The sequence below is a fragment of the Phyllostomus hastatus genome, unplaced genomic scaffold, assembly GCF_019186645.2.
Source record: "Phyllostomus hastatus isolate PE091 unplaced genomic scaffold, TTU_PhHast_1.1 phas_scaffold_760, whole genome shotgun sequence".
Lineage (NCBI taxonomy): Eukaryota > Metazoa > Chordata > Mammalia > Chiroptera > Phyllostomidae > Phyllostomus > Phyllostomus hastatus.
The window spans coordinates 4162958-4185778 of record NW_025334040.1 but is presented as its reverse complement, the minus strand read 5'-3'; the positions used below and the strand labels follow the sequence as shown (position 1 = coordinate 4185778).

The 22821-nt window shown below is 48.5% G+C and overlaps 1 protein-coding gene across 1 annotated transcript in view; it reads right to left on the bottom strand.

The window, feature by feature from the left end:
* Positions 1-22821, bottom strand: part of TTC28 (tetratricopeptide repeat domain 28) — a 560959-nt gene that overhangs the window by 83781 nt on the left and 454357 nt on the right. Inside the window, exons 7-12 of the mRNA XM_045826718.1 lie at positions 14178-15519; positions 12377-12900; positions 8872-8981; positions 7080-7209; positions 4833-5051; positions 2485-2650 (exon numbers count right to left, since the gene is read on the bottom strand). Coding sequence (XP_045682674.1) covers positions 2485-2650; positions 4833-5051; positions 7080-7209; positions 8872-8981; positions 12377-12900; positions 14178-15519 — 2491 coding nt within the window. The remainder of the gene's footprint in view (positions 1-2484; positions 2651-4832; positions 5052-7079; positions 7210-8871; positions 8982-12376; positions 12901-14177; positions 15520-22821) is intronic.

Sequence of the window (22821 nt, the reverse complement as noted above, 5' to 3'; positions counted from 1 at the left end):
ACTCTTCTGTATCATATAAAAGAACTCCTTAGGAGAGGCACTGGGGAGAGTCAAAGGGTAACTCCCTTCCTTCTTAGGATGAATTTTAATCTAAATCCAAGAAAATTGGGGTCAAGTGGAATCTGTAGTTTCACACAGGCTGAGCCCTATCAATGACTGGCTTGATCTGACCTGGGAAAATAGCACGCAGAAACTACCTCTGCACGTGCAAAGGCTCAGACAGCAGGTGCTGAACACTGGGTCCGTTCAGGACCTCATCCCGGGTTAAGCCTGGACTGTGGTCTCACAAGTCTGAAAATCTGCTGTTGATGTGCTCAAAGGCGCCTTGCTTCTCAGGAGCACTGAGAAGCTTACAGACAAAGCTTACAGAGTTGCACAGATCAGAAAGCCGGTTAACAATGTACATTTTCTATCTGCTAGCAGATTCACAAGAGAGACCAAATGACAATCAGAAAGTGTCACAAGAATCATGGGACCCGAACAAGAGGAGGCACCAGGACAACCTGTGAGGTCTTCTCCACCGAGAGCTACCGAAGGCCTCGGCGCGCACTGCCGGGAGCGGCCTGAGCCCAGCTCATCTCTTGTCCTCCTTCTGAGCTCAGCTCGCACGTCCCCTCCTCCAGGGAGCTTCCTCGACTTCCTGTATGGGCTTCCCTCTCCCACTTACACATTTTCATTACACCCTATGTTTTCATTTAAGCTCTTGCGGCAATTTTACTTAAGAGATTTTATATGTTCTCTTGTTTATTATCATTCAGTTGCCTGAGAACGAGAGCCACGCCCGTCTCACTCACCACTCCAGCCCCGATCTCAAGTGGACGGAGTTGCTGGCAGGCATGCAGACCTTTGTGGCAGGGAGGACAGGTGGGAAGGGTACGAGAGCACAGCGGCTGCGAGTGTGCCACGGGAGCAGCCTTCCGACGTGCCTTCGAGTTCCTTAGCCAAGATTCCCTTCCCTTCTGCCGGAGTCAGAGAGGGGCACTGCTGAGTCCGCCCACTAACTCTACTTTCCTGGGTGCGTTTCCGCTGCTGGCTGGACACTGTGATGCTTGCTTGGGATATGCAATGCCTTCGGTCAGATGACCATTTAGTCAGACTGCCCTAAGTGTCTTTCTGTCTGCTAAAGCAGCTTTGTATACCCCTCGGCCTGACCTAGTCTATGATCAATTAAACCTCGGGGAGTAGCCCAGCTTCCAAGCCCTCAGGATTTCTATCGTACCCTGTCATCACCCAGAGCTCAGGGTGGGGACGCTCCAGGACGTACTGCAGTCACAGAAGGAGGAAGACAACAGTGCATGCACGTGGCTGACGCCTGTGCAGACGTCACACAAGCAGAAGCTACAGATGACATTCTTACGTGCTTCAGTTATTTTCTCAAAATATGATATTAATTTTGATAATTAAAAACAAAATGAGCACTGGCCTGGGAGTCTGGGTGAGAGCTTGACTGTGCTGCTCCTGGCCCTGACACCGATTCAGCTGTCAGCAAGGCCGACTCGGTGCTGGCTTCCGCTACACGAAGGAGCTGGACACGCGACTGCTACAGTCCCTTCCAGGCTTGACATTATTACATTATGCAATGGTTATTCTTCATCTAAGACCTTGTCCCCAAATTCATACACACCTCAAAGGCCAATCTAGCTGCTGGTAATGACCACCACCCACCCAGGAGCCTGGGATAAGCATCTCTAAAGAAACCACAGTGGGATCTTGGAATTTTTCTGATTACAAATGAAATCATTCAGGAGACAAGCAGACACCCGAGGGGCCCGGCAGCAGCATCACCACAGATTCTCTGACACGAACACCTTCTCAGCGCCTGTTCGTGTCAGGATGGTGGACTGGAACGCCAGGGAATCTGGCTGCGACCAGCTCCAAGGCACCCCCTTCGTTTGATTCTCCCCAGAGGCAGGGGGCTTGTGGACTTATTCTCCACATGTAAAACAGACAATCATGACCAAATGTTTCCGTAAGTGTATAACTTTCACAGTCTCTGCAAAAGGCACTCCTCTTTCCTATTCCTGATATTAGGAACTCAATTTCCTTCATCTCAGCCCCCAACGCACAGATCCAGCACAGACCCTGTCCCTGGTGCTAAATTACCCTCTCAAACAAGCATTCAGCTACAGTACAAACTCATTATGAATCTGCATATAACCAAAAACTCATTTTAGTTTTAATTAGGTGGTATGTTAGGTTCAAAGTCGGGTTTGTGCTTACACACTCTAGCAACCTCCTTAGAAGCAGGCATTTCGGGTGAGGCCCCTCCCTGCCTGAAGGGAAACCACCGAGAAGAATAAACGCGGCCCGCTAAGGGTTTGCACTCCAGAGACACATTTCCTTCCGCTGCAGCAACTGTGAATAGACTGGGCACAAAACTGCATTCCAAAAGATCTCCAGTAGGACATTAACAAAAAAAAAATACATAGCTGAAGCCCCAGAGACTGTGTCTGTAGCTGGGATCTGGAACAGCGTGCCACTTGCCTGGAGTAGTAGGACTCCACCCCCAGCGCTTCCCGCACGCTGGCGATGTGCTGCTCCAGGGCCGAGCTGGTGGCTGCTGGGAGAGCTGCACTGCCACCGGCCTGGAAGTCCCCGGCACTTTCCATCGTGCTGTCACCCAGGTAGTGTTCGTGAAACTTCAGAATTCCTGAAAGAGGACAGGCACAGCCAATGTTACCCAAGACTGGGGCTGGGGAGGAAAAGGTACAGGACAGGATGGAAATACCAATGCGAGGTGACCTCCTCGGCAAGCACCCCTTTCTCCAAACCAGGAGAAGAAATCTGGAAATCCATGATCTCAAGAGGGTTTTCAGAAGTTTGGTCAGTATCCTTTTTGCAGCTCTCACCATCGGGTGTGGTGTTTATAACCAGGGGATTCGAGACAGGGCTTTCGATTTTGAGGATACGTTCGGAAGCCCCTGAAGTGAGGACTACTTCATAGGTATTTCAAAACAGATGTTTCTGAGAAGTACCAACCAGGGAAAGTTTTCTCTCAGGAAGACCGCATGAGCATGCCAGTGTACAGTCTCCCCGGAAACTGAAATCCTGAATAAAAATACAACCAGCCAAGTGGAAACTGTGTTACTCAAAGACCTTTCATTTTCACAAAAGCAAATCAAAACAAATATGTAGTACAAAAGCCAGATAAAAACATTTAAAGCCATTTTTAAGTAAGACTAAACTGGTCAACGGTCATTAATGGATTAAAGAAGCAAAAAATGACGGCTGCATAAAACAGAGAATCCATAGTGGTTTTCTAGCAATAAACAGAAGACATATTCTCAAATGGTAATGAGGTGTGTCAGCCCCGGAAAACGCTGGTCCTCTCTGATTGGATTAGAGCCCCCGTGAAAGCTTCAGAGTCTCATTAAGAGCAAAGAGGAACAGAAAGAGAAACAATAGGAGCCTCATTATACATGGCTCATTATTACAGGGATCCGGATATACCACCTGTCAAATCATGTCCCCCAAATGTAACCGCCGCGGAGAGAAAGAGCCTGATATCTCTGTTGTCAGCCGCGTCCTCCTGGGTGTCAGTGCCCTGCTGGGGGCGGGAGGACACAGGGACTCGTGTCGCTGTGGCTGACACGCACCAAGGCGCCAGGAACATCACAGCTGAAAACCTTTGGCATAAAAAGGTCAGCGGTAAAAATGTTTTTTTTTTTTCAGGAAAGCCTATAAAAAACATGTAATTCAGGGGACAAGATTATAAAAATAATGCTGAGGCACAGAATGTACAGGCACAGTGCTCAGCACCCAAGGAGCATCTGAAAGCTGTCATCCAGCCATCACTTTTTTTTTAAATCAAAGGCATGGAAACATAATCAAGAAAACCTTGTCAATTCTCTTGGCAGTTGAACTTTTTGAAATTGGCTTACAGATATTCAAAAAGCCCATTCTTCAAGATTCCCAATTATAAGATCCACTTCTCCAGTCAATAAACGCTAATTGGATCTGGTGTGTCTCCAACATGGTAAAGCCATCAGCATTTTATTATGCAAAAAATATGGCCCTAGCAGCTAATTAGTGGTGCTGTATTTAGTGAAACTGTTACAGCCTGCACATTTATGCCAATTTAATCAAAGGAGATTTTTACTTCTGAAATAGATTTACAATGAACAGAACTGGTTAAAATGGGTTCTGCTACACTCGGAAATCTCCAGCATAAGACTTCATTTATATACTGAGAGAGGAGTGGCCATTATTGTCTCAGTCTCTTTAACTTTCCCGTGACAAAGAGTCACAATCACTAAATCATACCTAGAAAGAACTCATTAGGACTTGCAGTCATCACTTTATTAGCTAATAAACAACAGCTGCCTAAAAATAGGACTACTGGTGAAATTAATCCTCCTGCTCTTCGTCTTCCTTGACAAATGCTCCCACATTTGCTGGTGAGGAGCGGCGATTTCGTGGGGGAATGAGAAAGCTGGGCTGTCTTATTAATTGAATGCCCCACCATGGACTATCTGCCGTGGCTGAGATTTTGCTGAAAGCCCACATCAGCTTCTTAGTCTTATCTATGGTAATGTACCTCTTCCACCTCTATTCATTAGACCAGGGGTGTCAAACTCATTTTCAATGGGGGCCACATCAGCCTCGTGGTTGCCTTCAAAGGGCCGAATGTAATTTAGGACTGTATAAAGGTAACTACTCCTTAACTAGGGGCAAGGAGCTCAGCGGTGCCGCCAGGTAGTAACAAGGTGCTGGGCCAGATCAAACAAGGTGGAGGGCCGAATTCAGCCTGAGGGCCTTGTGTCTGCCACCTGTACATTAGACGTTCACAGTCTAGTATATAATTGCCCTGCTCCCACAGAAAGAGATCTTACCTGCCCCAGGAGCAAGCAGCCAGCTATACAGGTAGCCTGCGGCCAGGGAGTAGTAAAGCACTAATCCTCTCTGGCCATTCACCATCTCTAAGATCTGGTCAATGGTGACTGGAGAGTAGGGGTCAGAGTCCTGTTGTCCTGTTTGTCGTTCTACCAGAAGATCTGCAAATGCCCTGGTACGTCCTCTTTCTGCTACCGCCAGGGCTTCATCATGATGACCTAGGAGACAAGAGAGACAGACTGAGGACCCCGTGGGGAATGTGCTTACTAGGAGAGGGTCTTCAGCCACAGAGATCCTGGGCAGGAACCTCACTACCTCTGTGTTTCAATGTGTGGCAGAACCTCAGCCACAGCTGTTGCAAATTCAACCCTCTGCCTCAGACGATAGGTGCAGGGCCCACTCTTACAAAACTCCACACTTTCAGATTCTACCCCACCCTAAGGTCTCCGGCCTGCCCCTGTCTTGCAGCCACACCACAAGAGAGCCAACTTTGTTTAGAGGATTCATCCTCTGCATTTGCTCCACGTCCTGAGTTGCTCCCAGCCTCCTGGTTCTGACCCCATTTGCTTGGGTCTTTGGACCACGACGCTTTACACTCCGGTTACCTTCTTCCTGCCCTGCTCGAGTTTGACTCTGTTTCCACATTGGGAGATAAGCCTTACGGGACTTGGCTCTTGACCATCTTTCAATCTCTTCTCAGTGCAGCCCCTCTGGACTTCACATTGACCTACCCACTGACTCATCCCCCGCCACTGCTGTCTCTGTGCCTGATGGGCATTATTCAAAGCACCATATATATGCCAGGTGATATTATTGCTAGAGCTGATACCTCATTCCACTCTGGTCTCCCCCCTACACACACACTTGTCTCTCCTAATCCCCAAAGGCAAAAGTTACCTCTGAGCTCTCTAGTTCTTTGAAATTGCTTCTCTCTTTTAAGCTTTTCCTCAGTCTTTCAATCCAACTTCTAATCCACTTCCTGTAAGAAACTAAGCTGCAATCTAGTTTAAAAGCTAATGCACAAATATAGGAGCACAAACAATACCAAGCAACATACTTTCAAGTGAGGACTGCTTAGAGGCGCTGAAGGAACACAGTGCACAGGACCTGCTTGTGCTGTAAGCACAGCTATGAAGGTGTTGCTAGAACTGGGGTCCAAAGAGACGGCAGGCAGAGGCAGGAGGCCAGGTGCTAGGGCTCCGACAGCTCGTCAAGGATGCCTCACTTCCCGCAGTTTAAGTATCGGCAGAAAGTGGGGATTTACGTGTGTGTATGCAAATACCTTCTTTTATCCTATTAAGTTATTAACTGGAACAGCAGGAATGCTTTCTGTGCACACTGGTAAATCAGCCCCAAAGTGTTAGACAGACTTAACGCTGTGATTATAATAGATATAAATTGTAATCTCAGGCAATGAGTACATTTAACAGGTCATTTTTCCAGGGGAAATCTGAGTATTCACACATACACAGCAAAGAACGGGTTATTGACAAGGCTTCAGCATTGGACTTCAAAGGCATTGTTAGTTCCAATAAATACCTCCTGGACCCAAGTTCTGGGCTGGGAAAAAATGGTCTGCGGAGATGGACAGGTCTGAGAAGAGGCAGGGGCCAGGACAGCTGGAAGGGGGTGGCTGCGACAGCTAAGGCCCAGGGGAGGGAAGGCCATGCTGCCCCAGTGCAGTGGGGCACACAGGCCTGGGAGAATCCCCACTACGTCACAGTCTGGAGGGCAGACTCAGGCATTAAAAACATTTACTAGAGAGCAACTAAAAGACGCGTGGGCACAGGAAATTGAGAAGGGGCCAGGCGTCTTCTCAGGTTCTCCCCATGAATACTGAGAGGGAACCTATGAGGAACACCTGGCTGAAGCGTCCTTGTCTCTAGGACACCTTCTCTGGTCCCTGGGACTGCCTGCCAACCACTTTGTTTCTACAGCACCTGAGCGTCTTCTACCCCAGCGTCCACCACACCACCCTGGAGTCATGGCCTTCTGTCTCCCGACAGGCTGAGAGCTTCTCGAGGTCAGCAATCAGGCCTTCTTGACTTTAACCCCCGGGCTGGCACAGAGCACGTAGTAGGTGCTCCACGAACGTGTGTTGAGTAAACGAACACACGTTCAACAACTGCACTGTGGCTGTGGCCTCACAGCCCGTTGCAGTGACGAATCGCACTTCATCCCAGCAAGCACTGACAGACCTGGACACCCGAGCGCACACGCAAAGCGGGAGCCCCAGCCGCTCTCACCCAGACTGACGAGCACCCGCTGCAGGGCCTGGTAGGACGACGTCTGCAGGTCGAAGAGCGAGAGCTTGTAGTCCGTGCTCAGCTGTGCCTCGTGTCGAATGGTCTCGAACAAGGCTGACGCCCTGTAGAGCTGCAGGGAAGGCAGAGAGCATTACCCTTTCCCCGGAGCCCCTGTCCCACTATTCACCGACCAGAGACAACTTTTGCTCACATTTTGGTGTACAACCTAAAGAGTTTCTTTTTAAGGGTTGACAGGATGACTCCACTTCCAGGTGGGTCCTAGTGGAAAGACGTCAGATCTTACCAGGTAAATTACAGTTTACATAATCAATTGCTGACAGCTAAAGTCAAAACCCTGAAACACAGGGGTTATAGACCTATAGTCTGAAAGTTGTAAAACACAAAATCAGCTATTAATCCAACCAAGTGCTGCACTGGAATTTTAAGAAAAAGCCTCTCCTCCTGGCATCACGCAGCCATAGTGCCGGCCCCGAAGGATGGAAGTGAACAGGGGCAGGTGGCTGGAAACGCACGAGGCTGGGAGGGGGGTGAGACCAAGGCAACACCCTCTCTGGAGGGACGGCTTTCCGCAGGCGGTTCAGCTAAATCAGCACTGACCTCCGCAACAGTGTCCCAGGGCCGGGTCTTTGCTGGACAAGCCCCCCCCCCCCCGGAGCCATACCCACTCACAAAACCAGACACTGGACACTCCTAAGGGGACACTCTTCCTGCTGCTCTGAAGGCTTCTCTGTCACCGAGACCACAAAGCTTTTCTCCGATACTGACATGCTGACAACACAGTGCCAAATTTTAAGTTCATGCAAATTAAAAAAGTAGAATGCTAAGACGAAGGGACTTAGACTAGGACAGAGGAATGTGCTCCCAACTCTGCCACTAATTTGGTGTGTGACTTTTCTTAGAATCCAGAACCTCAGTTTCTTCTCTGGAAAGAGGACTGGTTATCAATCTGCCTCTCGTGATTATTTAAGGAATACAGTCAGGGAGTGAAAGTACTTTGAAAATTGTAAATCACTACACCAATGCCAGTTTTACTTTTTAAATTGAGGAATTAATTCTTAATTTGCCTCTAATAGTTTAAAAAGTATAGTAAATTTCCATAACATTTCAGGACGCTATGGCAAAAATTCAGTCACACCATGTCCTCAACTCCTGTGATCACCTCCAATGGGGGCTTGACTCCCTTGTCATTTGCGCCCCCTGCCCGGCACACGGCACCCCACTCACACGCTGCCTTCGTGGCCATGTGTGTTTCCCGAAACTCCTCCACCCTGCCAGGGAACCCATAACTCCAGAGAGCTTCCCAGTCCCCACAGCCAGCATGCGGGCTGCTCTTCAAAGACGTGTACACACAGAAACATGCACTGTGTGTGTGTGTGCATGAGAGAGAGAGAAAGAGAGGGAGGGAGAGAGGTATCTACTGATGTAACTAGATACCAGAAGGACATTAAATCTAATAATTATGAATTCTCAGATTCCTTACTTCTATCATAATATGTATGTATATAATTTCATATTGAGGATTAATGAGGAAGAGCAGCACATAATACAAGAATTCCAAAGAAATTATTGAGAAATCTATCATACAACTGAGCAACAATCTTTACTGGTGTTCAGTACTTCTGGGCTGGTACAGGCTGAAAACCCTGTAAGTCAACCCAAGTGGGGAGGTCAGCACCTTCTGGCCAATGTCATTACTACGAAGATAGTAATCCCAAAGTCTCCCATGATTCTGGAAAGAAAATCCACTTGGGACAGGGGTTCCCCTATTCACCTGGTGCTGAGCCTCCTCCAGGTTCCCACTAGCCCAAAGGGAGAGGCCGAGACCGTGGCGAATTTTGGCTTCATCCTCTCTTCGTCCCAGTTGCTCAGCTAACCTCAAACCTGAAATCAGATAGAGAAATTTTAAGTGCACATACAAGATAAACCATCCCACCTGCCCAGGACTCCTGGAGACCTAACTCTGCCTCAGGTGTATGTAAAACATGTTAACACAGCTTGATCCAAGTTCAGGGCCAGAGCAGAATCAGCCAAGGGTGAGTAAGCATTCGCTTCAAATTCTGTGATGGCAGCAACCTTTCCAGGACACCCCACGATGCCCCAGGAAGAGCGCAGGCAACGGCTATCAGCAAGAGGCGGGTTTGCGAGACAAGCAGAAACAGTGAAGCGAATGGAAGCTAAGCTGCCACCCTCCCAGCTGTGAAACCCCTCGCTTCGCAAGTGAAAACTCCTGGCCTAGAAACCGATCTAGTCCAACTCCTTGGCTGACAGGAGCTTTTCCTGACAGTTCCGTAGTCAAGCACAGAAGCCAAGCTGAAGCTTTTTCGCATCTCGCATGCACAAGATCCAATCGGTGGTGATGGGAGACATATCTGATGTGCTCTTGAAAGCAGCTCACTCACACCGCCTGACCCTGCCTTCTACTACTGATGCTACTGACACATTTCATGTCCAATCTGTTTTCCCCTTACGGCTAAGGCTTTGATGTGCCTCAGCAGGGTGGCAGAACAAGTGCTATTAGGAGTCCGAAGTCTTAAATGAGACTGTCCTCATTCTAACGGCTTTCAGATAGACACCTGCAGTTTGGGTCACTTACCTACAGTAAGCTTCTGAATTTCAGGACATCGGCAACCTCCAAGGCTTTGTGGGAGCCAAACAGGAGGGCGACCGTTTATTGTACTGGCCACTAAGCAGCTCTCAGCATCACTTCGCCCTCATTATCTCACTCTCTGTACACAGGACTTAGCTTGTGCAGAAAGCAGCATGACGGCTCCCACACTGCCACTGTGCACACAAAGGAAGGAAGGACTTCCTTTCTCTAATCTAGTGCAGTCTAGATAGGAGCCTGCTTCTGAGCACGCTGGGCCCATGCAGTTTCAGGCTTTTGAAAAGGAACTGAGTCAGCTGAGAGGCAAATAAAAGCAATACTCATGTTCGAGCTCATAAAAGAGTATGCATTTCAAAATGCACATAACAGAAAACTTAGAAATGGCATTTTAGGTTTAAATCATGTTGCTAGCTAGCAAAAATAATACTTGTTATTCACATTTTAAAATACCTCACAGAACAGAAACACAAGAGAAGGAACACCAGGTTCTTGGGTAAACACCAGGAGAACACCAGTTGTTTTAACCTTCGACAAGCTAACCATGCTCATTCTTCAGCACAGCTGTCCCTGACAGCTCGGGGTCTACGAGCTGGAAGTAAAACTCACTAAGGCAGCCCCCACCCCAGGTATGTTCTATGCAAGCTGGACCTTTGCTTTGCTCCCTGAGGGGTCCCCAGCATGTGGGACACTCCCTGGCCCGTAGTCAGAGGCTCGACAATGAAGAGCTGACAGCCATGGGACTGTCACAGTCTCTGTTATGCCAGCTTCCATCTGCTTCTGCCTCTCAGGAGTCTGGCCCACCCATCCAGCTCTCCTACAGCTGGTCTGCTAGGAACTACTTCCGTAACTCCAGGGAAAGTCACTAAATTGCTCAAGCCTCCCTTACTTTATTTGCAAAAGACGAAAAAGCTGGATGAGACCAGTGGTTTTAACCAGGGCCGTCCATACACATCACCTGCAGAGCTTGCTCAAAAGGCTCAGACCAGCCTCAGCTGTGAGATGCTTCTGCAGTGGGCGGGGTGAGTGACCTGGTGACCTACTGCCCCCCCTCCACCGAAAACCAGGAGCAAAAGCACTGAGGGGGCTTCCCCCTGAACGGTTCCCTCCGTGCAAGAGGGAACAGACCCAGCTCCGAGAACTCAGACAGGGCTCTCCAGGTGACCTGCTCCTGTCGCCCCTCAGGAGCAGAGCCGTCCTGCTTGGCCCAGAGGGCACCCACGCTCTCTGTCGGAGCACATCCACAAAACAGACACCATGGAGATGCCACAATAACAATTTAGGTCTCTGCGAGAGACTTAAAACCACAAGATACAATAAAAATGAAATTGAGAGTTTCCCATAAATACAGAATTATGTTACAACATCTCAGGCAAAGCAGCTGCTTTATGGAAACAGTATTTCAGGAAGTACAAAAGAACACAGCTGAAAGGTTGTCATATGCTGGGTCTGAATTTAATAGTTTTCACAAATTCAACTGAGAATCGCCCCCAGTCTGTTGGAATTCCACCACAGTCAGGTTTCAGGAAACCCGAGGCCAACTCGCGTATTCAATGCACTGAGGCAGCCTCTCACTGAGTGGGAGCCCAGCGAGGCCTGGGAAGTCGCTCCCAGCCTCTCTCAGTCACCTCTCAGCCTGCAGGCCAGAGCAGCCCCGGCCTCAGCAGAGAAACATCAGCCTCTGGCCCATTTTCCACTCTGCTTCCTGTCGCCCCCTCCTGGCTTCCCAGCTGGGCCTCAGAGGAACAGGGCATCTGACTGTCCACACCCTCCTCTGCTCCTGGGAGGTGAGGGGCTTACGAGGTGCCTGGGGTCCGAAAACCTGGGCTGAGCCCGACTCCACCAGTGACTGGCCACAGGGTCAGGGTCAAGTCATTGTACTCCCTAAGTGTCTGGTTACTTAGCTGCACATGGGAGTAAAAACCTCTCAAGATTACCGTGAGAATTAAATCCAATTAAATAAACTGTACATGCAAAAACCCTTGGAAACCATAAATGAGAGCTTTTGCATGAAGTCAGCAACACTTTCCTTCAACTAGTGAGCGGAGAACATCACCCCGCCATTTCCCTCCCCAGATGAAAGGGTGCAGTGTGCCTGGGTGAGGGGAGGGGCTTCCCAGAGCAGAAGTGCAAAGAGGTGAAGGGTAAACACATTGTTAATAAACTGCACCAAACCAACAGGGAAAGGACAGGGGGACGGAAGGGGGTGAGGAACAGCCACTTGGGGGCCTGCCTGGATGAGGACTCCTGGGCCGCCGCCCCAAGCACTGAAGGCCATACAAAACCTAGGAAGGAGGCCGCATCTAGTGCTTGAGTGACGCTCAGACTGATGCTCAGGGTTAGACCTCAGCTGCTGCATCAAAATCGACTTCTGTACAGTTCTGAAATATTTTCTACAGGGGCACTGGGGCTTGAAACAGATGGGTATTTTCCATGATTAGATCGAATTTGATTCACCTTGGGAGAATGCTGTTTACTCACTAGAGGATTCCTAAAAGCAAGGAGGGTGTCTGCCCCTGGGGCGGCCGGCTACCCGAGGAAGACCAGTGGGTGATGTGTGCGGGACCCGGGAACACAGCTTTCCCGGGGTGGCCCCAGGCTGTGCGCACTTCCTTCCCGGGGGCCTCCAAGGAGCTCCACCTCAGAGCACACCAGGGACCCCAACGGGCCTTACCTTCCTGTAAGTACATGACCGCCTGGGAATAGTTCTGCAGAGCATGATGGGTCCTTCCGAGGCTACTGTACGACACCGTCTTGGCCACCAAGTCGTTCATCTGGGCAGCGATGCTCAAGTGCTGCTCTTGGTAGACCACCGCCCTCTCGAAGGTGCCCAGAGATTCGTAGGTCAGGCCCAGGTTCCCGTAGGCGCGGCCCTGGCACGTGGGGTTGTTGGTTTCCTCCGCAATCTGCAGGTCCAGCTGGTGGTACTGCAGGGCTGTGTCATACTCCCCCATCTGCTGGTAAACGCCCCCCAGGCCACAGGCCGCGTCACTCTCCAGGGCTCGGTCTTTCATCTCCCTGGCAATGTTCAGCTGACGTTCAAGGCAGGAGATGGCTTGTTCGCAATTCCCTAATTGGCTGTGCAGACTTCCCAGTTCTCCATAGGCCTGGGCTTTATTAAAGGCCTCCCCAAGCTCATGGGCGACCACGAGCCTCTTTTCAAAGCACACCAGGGCTTGCTGCAAGCTCCCCATCGCCCTGTGGGGATGTAGACAGAAAAGCAATGATATTATTTTGTGCAGGTGCAGACATACTAAAGCCCCTGAGAAAATGAAAAACATTTGTCACTGTCACTTACTATAGAAGCTCTTAACTCCTCTTCTAGCTAAAATCTATCATGTGCCCTTAGAGTGAGATGCAGGGGAATTTCATAATCTGGAAAGCAATTCAAAAGTCATCCCTTAGTGACCTTCCCAAGAGCCTGAGATTCAATGGGATATACACCCCAGAGGAAACATAAAATATATTAATAGGCACAATGATAGCAAGTGAACTGTTTGGTTCTTCGGGCCTCCCAATTTCCACTGCCGCTTAGACTATGTTTTTGAAATCACTTTACCGCGGCCATGAATCTTTCCCCCTGAGCCCCTCGGAGCGCTCTGAGGGTGATGATTTAGTTTGACCCTTGCCCTTCCTCCACTCCAGGAGCCCTAATCCCCTGCCTATCTGGAGAGGCCATATATTTTGCAGACACAGATGCCTTCTTGGGTTCCCCACATTCAGAAGGAAAAGCATCACCTTGGCCAACAGTGTCTTTTTGTGCTGCGGAGAGATGACATGCTAGGAGTGGGAAGAACACAGATTCTGGCCGCAGACCAAACCAGTTGCGTGGGGACATGTGAATTCCTTCTCCTGAGCCTCTGTCTCTAAATGATAATAAATCCCACATCCCATAGCAGATGATAATAAATGTAGTAGTATAGGGTTGCTATAAATATTAAGCAAGTGTCCACACAAGGTGCCTAGTACAGTGACAGTACTCGCATATGTCTCTTCACTCCTGACACTTTATCAGGCGGCTTTCCTTAAAAGCAACAAAACCAGGACCGAATAATTGGTGGGTACAGATGTGTGAAAAAATATATCCACATAAGGTGGGAGGCCTTCAGAAAAGATCGGTTAAGCCGGTTCATTCATCTTTCCCATTCTTGTCATCTCTTTTCTCCTGCTCATTACGATGTAGTCACAAAGGCAGTGCAGTGGGGTCGGAGAGCCCTGGGTCTGACTCTCGGCTGTCCCTTTTAAGCTGTGTGATATTGGACATTAACCTAACCTCTCTGGGCCTGTTTCCTCCTCCCTAACACAAGGGTAACACTATCCCCTGCCAAATCACAGAATCATTGGGAGAACCAAATGAGATATGTATGAAAATGTTCTGTAGCCAATAAACCACACTCTGACCTTAAGTTGCCATCACTGTCACAACTGCTCTTTGTGCAGGTTTGTCAGCCACACATGTCCCCTGTCATGTTTACCTGTGTCCGTTTCCTAGGCCCCGGTAAGCCTTGGCTTGGTCTTGCATGCGATTCAGACTCTGAGCCACAGATAAATATTGTTCATAGTACTTGATAGCTTCCTCATAGTCACCCAGGGCCTCGTAGCAATCCCCCAAGTTGCCGTAGGCCCGGCCCCTGTCGAGCACAGACTCGTTTCCGCTCAGCTGCTGCAGCATGGCCAGCTGCTGCTCAAAGTAGCCGATGGCTTCTTCCATCACATTCATGTTCATCTTCGTGATGCCCATGTTGCCATAGACCTGGGCTTCGAGGCTTGGATCCTTCAGCTTCTGCCCTAGCTCCAACTGCTCTTCATAACATTTGAATGCCATCGTGTACTTCCCAAGGGCCATGTAGACAGCAGCCAGGTGCCCATGAGCTCTGCACTCTCCCGGCAAGTCGCTCAGCTCTTGATACACCTCCAGTTCCTGCGTGTGATAACCCAAGGCCTTGTCGTACTTCTGGACCATTCGGTAGGCAGTGCCTAGCGCTGCATACGCACTGGCCTCCAGTCTTCTGTCCTTTACGTGGTGAGCTAAGCCCAGCTGCTGCTCGTAGAATTTTATTGCACCATTTATATCTTTTTTACAGATGAATATATCGCCCAGGTTCCCTAGGGCTCGAAATTTAGCCTGGGAATTATTCAGGGACTGAGCTAGGGACAGCAGGTATTTTTGACACTCTTCAGCTTTGCTGAAGTTCAGCAGAGCCTTGAATGCTAGGCCCAAGTTGCAGTAAGCTTTCGCTTGGCTCAATTTGTCGTGAAGGTCTTTGGCCAGTGCTAGATCCTGCTCGTAGTACTTCACCGCCTCCTGGTAATTTCCAAGGCAGTAATGGGCGTAGCCGAGGTTGTGGCAGACCTTCCCTTCTCCTTCCATGTCTTGCAAGTCTGGAGAAAGCCGGAGGTACTGTTCATAATAGGGGGCAGCTTGGACATACTCCCCCCGAGAGCAGTGGAAGTTGCCCAGGTTGCTGAGGGCCCGGGCCTCACTCTGGATGTCTCGCAGCTCCCGGGCAATGTTCAGGTGGTTCTGGTAGTGCTGCAGGGCCCGGTCGTGGGCACCCAGGGCTTGGTAGGCCACAGCAAGGTTCCCGTGCGTGGATGCCTGGGAGGCGCGGTCGTTTACCTCCATGGAGATCTGCAGCTCTTGCCGGTGGTACTTGACCGCCTGGTCGTACATGCCCAGAGCATTATAGGCATTGCCCATGTTCCCGTAGGCGCGGCCCTGGGCAGCGTAGTCACTCAGCTCCTGGGCGATGCACAGGTGGGTCTTGTGGAGTTTCAGTGCAGTGTCATAATCACCTTTCATCTGGTGTATAATTCCTGAGAAAGAGAACGAAAGGGACAGAAAAAGGTTGGAATACCTGATTAGCAACTTGGAAAAAAATGTAATTTGCAACTCGATTTACACTCACATATAATCCAGATGAATTAAAGACTTTAAAATAACAGAAGGTAGAATTAAATATTTATTAGCTCTCCAGAGGGGAGTTGGCTTTCTGTGCTTTGAAGCAACAACAACGACAACAAAAACTGACAGATTCCATTTCAAAAATAAGACATTTTCTACTACAAATCTATATATAAAAAAGTAAAAGGCAAACACAATACCGGAACATATATAAAACATATATTAAAAATTCGATAGCTATTTGTATAAAGATTTTACTTGGTCTTACTTCTTTAAAAATCGAGATTTAAATTTACTGAAATAGGCAAGGAACCTTGCGAGCAGATGACTCACAACCAAGGAAATCCAAAGAGTAACCAGAGGGGAAAATGCTAATTTGTTTTAATAATCAAAGAAATGCAAAATAAAGCAGCCCTGAAGCACCATTTTACTTTTACTAAATTAGCGAACAAATGATTTAAAGAACATTCTGCACTGATGAGGTTGCCCTGAAACCGGCGAGCACACCAGCCGCTGGACACGGCTGAAGCAGCCCGGGGACAGGCGGCGCGGCAGGAACCTCGGCGGCGCAGCAGCAGCGCCGTGAGACCCCGGCTGCCGCTCCCGGGAGCGTGGGGTTCTAGGGAAACCCTCCGACCAGCCCAAGGGCTATGTGCACAGCAGTGTTTACTGCGGCCCTACGGGCCAGTGGAAAATCAGAAACACCTCACATGGCAAACACCGGGGGACGTGTATCAGTTCAGTAGAGGATCATGCGGTCATTAAAAAGATAATTATGAAGTCAGTGCAGAAAAATGGAGGGAGAGGGTTCTTACAATAATGTTAAGTGGAAAAGGCAGAAAACAATGCGGTGTGCTCGTGACGACAACTAGGGGAAAAAATGTGCACGCGGACAAGCCCTTGAGGGGGATTATGCAAAATTAAAAATAGTGGCCTTGTTAGGTGATGGGATTTAAATGATTTTTGTTCCGAAATTTCTTTGCAGCTTTTACTGTCAACAATAATAGCACCTCAAACAACCCTCATAAACTATGCTACAATCTACTAAGCTGAGTTATTGTTCTCACAAGCAATTCAAGTGAGGTGTATCATAAATATCAAGTAGTTCCAAATGAGGGATATTGTAAAGGTAACTTCAGAGATGCCTCTAAGGTGAATGTGGTTCATCCCAGTTATGGCTGGGGCTTGCAAACTGGTTTCTCCTCGCCCTTGGTTTTGACCGTGCTTTTTCACGCATCAGTGTGTGAGCTTTGCAGTGATGGCCAAAACCTGCAGAAAATACAAAAACTCAAAGACACCAACATGGGTTCTTATTAAAATATCTGAACTGAAAATAGAAGCACTGAGAAAGAAAGCTGTCAAAATCCAGCCAACGCGATTTCCTTCTCTCTGTGCCCCTTTGGTTGATTTGTTTCTTTGTTCATTTGTTCATTCACTCATTCACTCCCACACTGGCCCAGGAAACACTGAGTGTTGTATGCTAATGCTGTGGGGGGTAGCAGGGGGAGAGAGAGAAATGAAGACAGGAGTCTGCTCTCAAAAAGCACACAGGGTCATAGTGAAGACAGAGCGAGAAACAAGTACGTCAGCACGCATCGTAAGTGCTGAGGTGCGGAGGCGGGGAGAAGCTTGGCGGAGTTTCTCCTCTGCTCCCACTTCCTCCCTGCCTGCTATGGAGGTCTGCCTGGCCCCAGGAGTTGGGCCTGTCTTTGGGACCAGCCAGCAGTTTGACATTAACTGGACTTAGGGTTCTGGATAAATAATCTAGTCTCTTTGGGCTTTGTAAGGTTCACCTATAGAATGAGAAAAATAATTACTGACCTTAGAGGGTGGTAGTAAGGATCAAATGAAATACTGTATGTGGAAGTGCACTGTAAACTATAAAGTGAAATTCCAATATTAGTTACTGAAATTACTAGGTGCTTTTAGGAAAAGGAATTCTGGAGGTGGTAGAGATTAAATAAACTGTGGCAATTCTTCTGTATATTTGCTTATATGAGTAAAATATTCTGTAATTTAAAAACAACTAAGAAGCCATAGTACTCTAAATAATGCAATAACATGGCACCATTAAAAATGATAAAGTGGAAGTTTACGTATTGACATGGGAAAAAATTCCAATATATTAATAGGATATATGGTCACAAAACAGTACATTTTAATAAAAATGTTAATAGAATGGGTGTATGTACTTATATGCTTACATTTACACTACATATACATACAGCATAAAATTTATGTCAGTGTTAACAGTAATGATCTTTGGGTGGTGGAATGGCGGAGTTTTTTCTTTTTAATTATCCATTTTGTGTGGTTTTTTTTCTATGGTGAATGTATAACCCTCAGTTTAAAACTTACTGAGAGCATTTTGGGAACTCTGACCCAATAGGAGGAGTGTTCTTCCTGGGGGCAGGGTCCAGCCACTCCCCTGGGCTGGAGACGTCACCAGCATCCTAGCTGGAAAGAGTTCAGAAGCTGTCTCAAGGTTAGGATCTCTAAGCAGCCCAAGAGGCACTACCTTAGCATTATCTGGAACCCCTTCTGGTGGTGAAAAATCATTAGTGACGGACACATTTCAGTTCTAAAGACCTGCATGTGGCCTGTCCCCTTAAACTGATTTTATCTCAAGAGAAACTTTTAGATTTTGAATTTCCAGGTATCCTTAGAGAAAATGAGTCACTCCACTCCCTCTCTCCTGTTTCTGCATTTCCGAAATGAAGGTCAGAATACCGACCCAGCCACGAGTCCCCCCTTACAGACAGGGCCAGAACGGGGGGCGGCCCGCAGCAGCAGGGCCGCCTCTCCCCTGAGCACTTTCTCCCCCGGCGATGTCCTTGCATTGCTTTCTTCCCCTTGCAGCTTTTGGATTGCACTGCAATGATTTTTAAGGCAATATAATCACGGATTGGAGCTAAGATGATGTTGGGACCTCCAGAGGAGGCAATCAGAGGAGGCCATGGTTTTTTGCCTGCTCCCTGCCACCAAAGACACAGGTCTCCTTGCTAGACCCCCACCCTCTCTACGTGTACCCCATCATGCAGTAAGCTGGCTAGGCACCTAGAAGGCACACTATAATGGAAAAGGACGGAACTGTAAGAAGTTCTGTTTGACAAGCCTAGCTCTCACCTCATTCAGCTGAGAGACAGTCACTTTATGTCTCTGAGCCGTTCTTTCTTTTTTAAATGGAAAACTTTTTGGTGTTTTTTTTGGCCCTTTTTATTGTCTTTTATTGTTCGTGCTATTACAGTGGACCCCACTTTTTCTCCCTTTGCCCTGCACTCCCTCCCAGGCAATCCCGTATCATTGTGTCTATGGGTCATGCATACATACGTGTTCTTTGGCTAATCCCTTCCCCTTCTTTCATCCAGCCACCCCCCTCCCCTCCGACAGCTGTCAGTCTGTTCCACGTATCTATGCTTCTGTTTCTATTTTGTTCGTTAGTTTATTTTGTTCATTAGATTCCACATACAAGTGAGATCATACGGTATTTGTCTTTCACTAACTGGCTTATTTCACTTGGCATAATGCTCCCCAGGTCCATCCATGCTCTTGCAAAAGGTAAGAGTTCCTTCTTTCTTACTTCTGTGTAGGACTCCACTGTGTAAATGTATCACAGCTTTTTCATCTACTGATCTGAGATGGGCACGTAGGCTGTTTCCACATCTTGATCTTGGCTATTGTAAATAGTGCAGCTACGAACAGAGGAGTGCATACTGTTTTTTTTGTGTTGGTGTTTCAGGATTCTTAGGATATGAATACATTCCCAGAAGTGGAATTGCTGGGTCAAAAGGGAGTTTCATCTTTAATTTTTTTGAGGACCCTCCATACTGGTTTCCACAGTGGCCGCACCAGTCTGCATTCCCACCGACAGTGCGCTAGGGTTCCCTTTTCTCCACATCCTTGCCAATACTTGTTGTTTTTGACTTACTGATGGTAGCCATTCTGACAGGTGTAAGGTGATATATCACCGTGGCTCTAATTTGCATCTTTCTGATGATTAGTAATGTTGAACATTTTTTTCACGTCTATGGGTGACCTGTATGTTCTCTTTGAGAAGTGCCTATTCAGGTCCTTTGCCCATTGTTTTTTTTGTTTGTTTTTGTTTTTGCCTTCTTATTAATAAGGTAGGGTTATAATCATCTCAAAGAAGTGGTATGAGAAACATCATAGTCTCCACCACTAATCTGTGTGAACTATTTAAACGTGGTATGAGCAGTATTTAGAGAGTGAGAGAAGGGAAAAGAAATTCTCTGTCTCTTGCTCTTCTGGCCTGAAGAGCCAGGCCTAGTTAATAGGGAGCAGTTGGGACGATAATAGCTACCCAGGGCTCCATGGTTTGTGAAAGGAACTGCCTGCTGGTTACTGCAAAATGACCTGACCCCAGCCGGCCTGCTGTGCACTCCCCTGCCCCGCTTCCCTCCTCCTCCTCCTCCCCCCCGGCACTTCCACGGACCTGTAAAGGACCCAGGAAGACTTTCTAAACAACGGCTCCGGACACGGCAAAGGTAAGAGGAGGTGGACTGGCTGAGTAGGAACTTCTTCACCTGCCCCGTGTCTTCACCGCCCTGGCCGCTGCCAGCCCGGAGAATTCTGAACGGCACATTGCACACTCCGGGCAGCCCTTCTCTTTGTTGAGGCAACATGAAAGGGCCCTGCGCTGCCAGCAGAGTGACTGCGCATGCTGAGGAGATAATCTGCAGATCCTCCTTCCCTTTGGAGACCCCAGCGTGATTTCCCAGGGCCGTCACTCAGATGAAGACTTACAGAGGGCCTGTCGGCGGGGGTGTGCTAGGTGACAACATGCCGCAGGGAGGGGAATTAAATGAAGATTAGTGGGGCAGAAGACCAGCCACAAAGCAGCGCTCTGGCGGGGTGTGTGGAGAAAAGGCATGTGGTTATGGGTTCACACATGGGCACAGAAGGCCGCTCTGCCTATGCGTCAGGAGAGGTCGCTGCCACGAGAAGAGCAGCACCCACTTCAAAGAGCCATTCATTCACTGCGGATGGAGCCCAAGGGCACCATGCTTACTAGAGGCTGGTGCAAGTGCCCGAGACATAGCAAGTGCTCGGTGTGTCCTGCTTTTACCATTAACTGTCACCAGCACAACTAACAGAGGTGTGCACAGGACAAGCCAAGCAGAGGAATTTGCACTGAAACTGGAACATTTAACGTTTAGCAGTGAGTTCTGGCTGCCTTTTCTCTTGTGAACTCTGTAAAAGCAGGGCCTCTGGGTGCCTCCACCAACAGTGGAGGTGCTCTTCTCATGCATGGAAAATGCTGCTGTTTTGATGGCTACTAGTGCCCCGCCCAAACGAGGAGGAAAAGCTCCATCTGTTCTTCCCCACTGCCTCCATCCCAGCCACAGCACCAGCTATCCTCAGGGGAGATGCAAGATTTGGGACTCACAGAGGCCCTCTCGCAGGCTCACTTTGTAAGTGACGGGACCTGGGCCCGGAGAGGAAGTGAGTTGGTGGCAGAGCTGAGGAAGGAACTCTTGACCTACATGCCCTCAGGGGTACCAGCCTCGCTGTTTTCAAAATAAGCAGAAGAACTGTTACTAATTAGTCTCACTAGGTGTTACATTGGACAGTAGCTGTGTTTTTAAAAGTTCTCATCTGTTAGGAATACATGTGGAAGTATTTACAAATGAAATGACATGGTGCCTATGATTGACTTTGAACCCCTGTAGCAGGGGTTGGGAAATAAGCGTGTGTGTGTGTGCTTATGAAAAGAGATGAAACAAGATTAGCAAACTGTTGATAACAGGGTGTGGGGGTTCATTACACTGTTCTCTCTCTCTCCCCCTCTGTAAACTTCCATAATAAAAAGTTAAATGAAATAATAAAGACATGCAGGGAGATGTACTGTGCATTCTTCTGTAGCCCATTTCGGATCAGGAAGTTCTTCCTCATGGCTGAGTCCTGATCTGGATGTTTAAGTTCATTTTTTCTGTGTTTGGGACCTCAGGAGAGAAAGAAATCAGCTGGTCACCAGCCTCTGTAGCTACACCAGCCTCCATAGCTATACAAACCTCTATAGCATCACCAGCCTCCATAGCTACACCAGCCTCCATAGCTACACAAGCCTCTATAGCATCACCAGCCTCCATAGCTCACCAGCCTCCATAGCTACACAAGCCTCTATAGCATCACCAGCCTCCATAGCTACACCAGCCTCCATAGCTACACCAGCCTCCATAGCATCACCAGCCTCTATAGCATCACCAGCCTCTATAGCATCACCAGCCTCTATAGCATCACCAGCCTCCATAGCAACACCAGCCTCCATAGCATCACCAGCCTCTATAGCATCACCAGCCTCCATAGCATCACCAGCCTCTACAGCATCACCAGCCTCCTCAGCTATACCAGCCTCCTGCATAGCCTTCTCCAGGCTGGGAGGAGGACATGTGTATGTAGACTGTAAGCAACACAGTGCTTTGCCCATTGCTTTGATTTTATACTCATGATATTTAGTTGTACCTTTCACTTCAAACAATCTTCCCAGGAGATAAGCTTTTCCTGAGAATTTGTGCCCGGCTCTCTATCTGATGACCTCATTCACACTTCAAAACAGTCCTGCGAGGCCAAGACTGTGTTCTCGGAGACCCAGAAGACTCAAGAACCTGGGGCCGCCCAGCTCTAAGGGGCTCGGACCCCTGACTCAGGAGTCCATGCTCTTTCACCGGCTCCCCTTGTGGGACGAAGCTGGTGAGAGGTTGTCGTGATTTTGTACCCATTTCTTCTCTATGAACAGCATCCTGCCACAGCAAACCAGCCTTGTGGCAGCCAGGTAAGAGCAGACTGATGGCCTGGCTAGATTTGTGTCCAGAGCAAAGAAGTACACATATGAGCCCAGAGAATCCAAAGGGCTGCAGTAGGCGGAGGCAGATGCAATCACTTGTGTGGGTGCTACCTCTTAGGCCATCACCTGTCTCTTCCGCCATCATTTATCTTAATTACATCTGTCTGCTTTCCTACCAAACCCACCAGCCTCTTTGTCCCTCCAAAGGATAAGTGAGGCGAGAGCCTGTTATCTTCTTTTGCTTCAACAGCAATTCAGGATGTCTTCAGTGACATTGAGAGTTCAGTGGCACTTCTGTCCCAGATCCCAACTGCCCCTCCCTTCTGTTTCCAGTCTGAAGAGCCCGCTGCAAAAAGGTCGCAGAGCCACCTCTCCCTCCCATAAACACACTCCATCAGAAACTGGACCT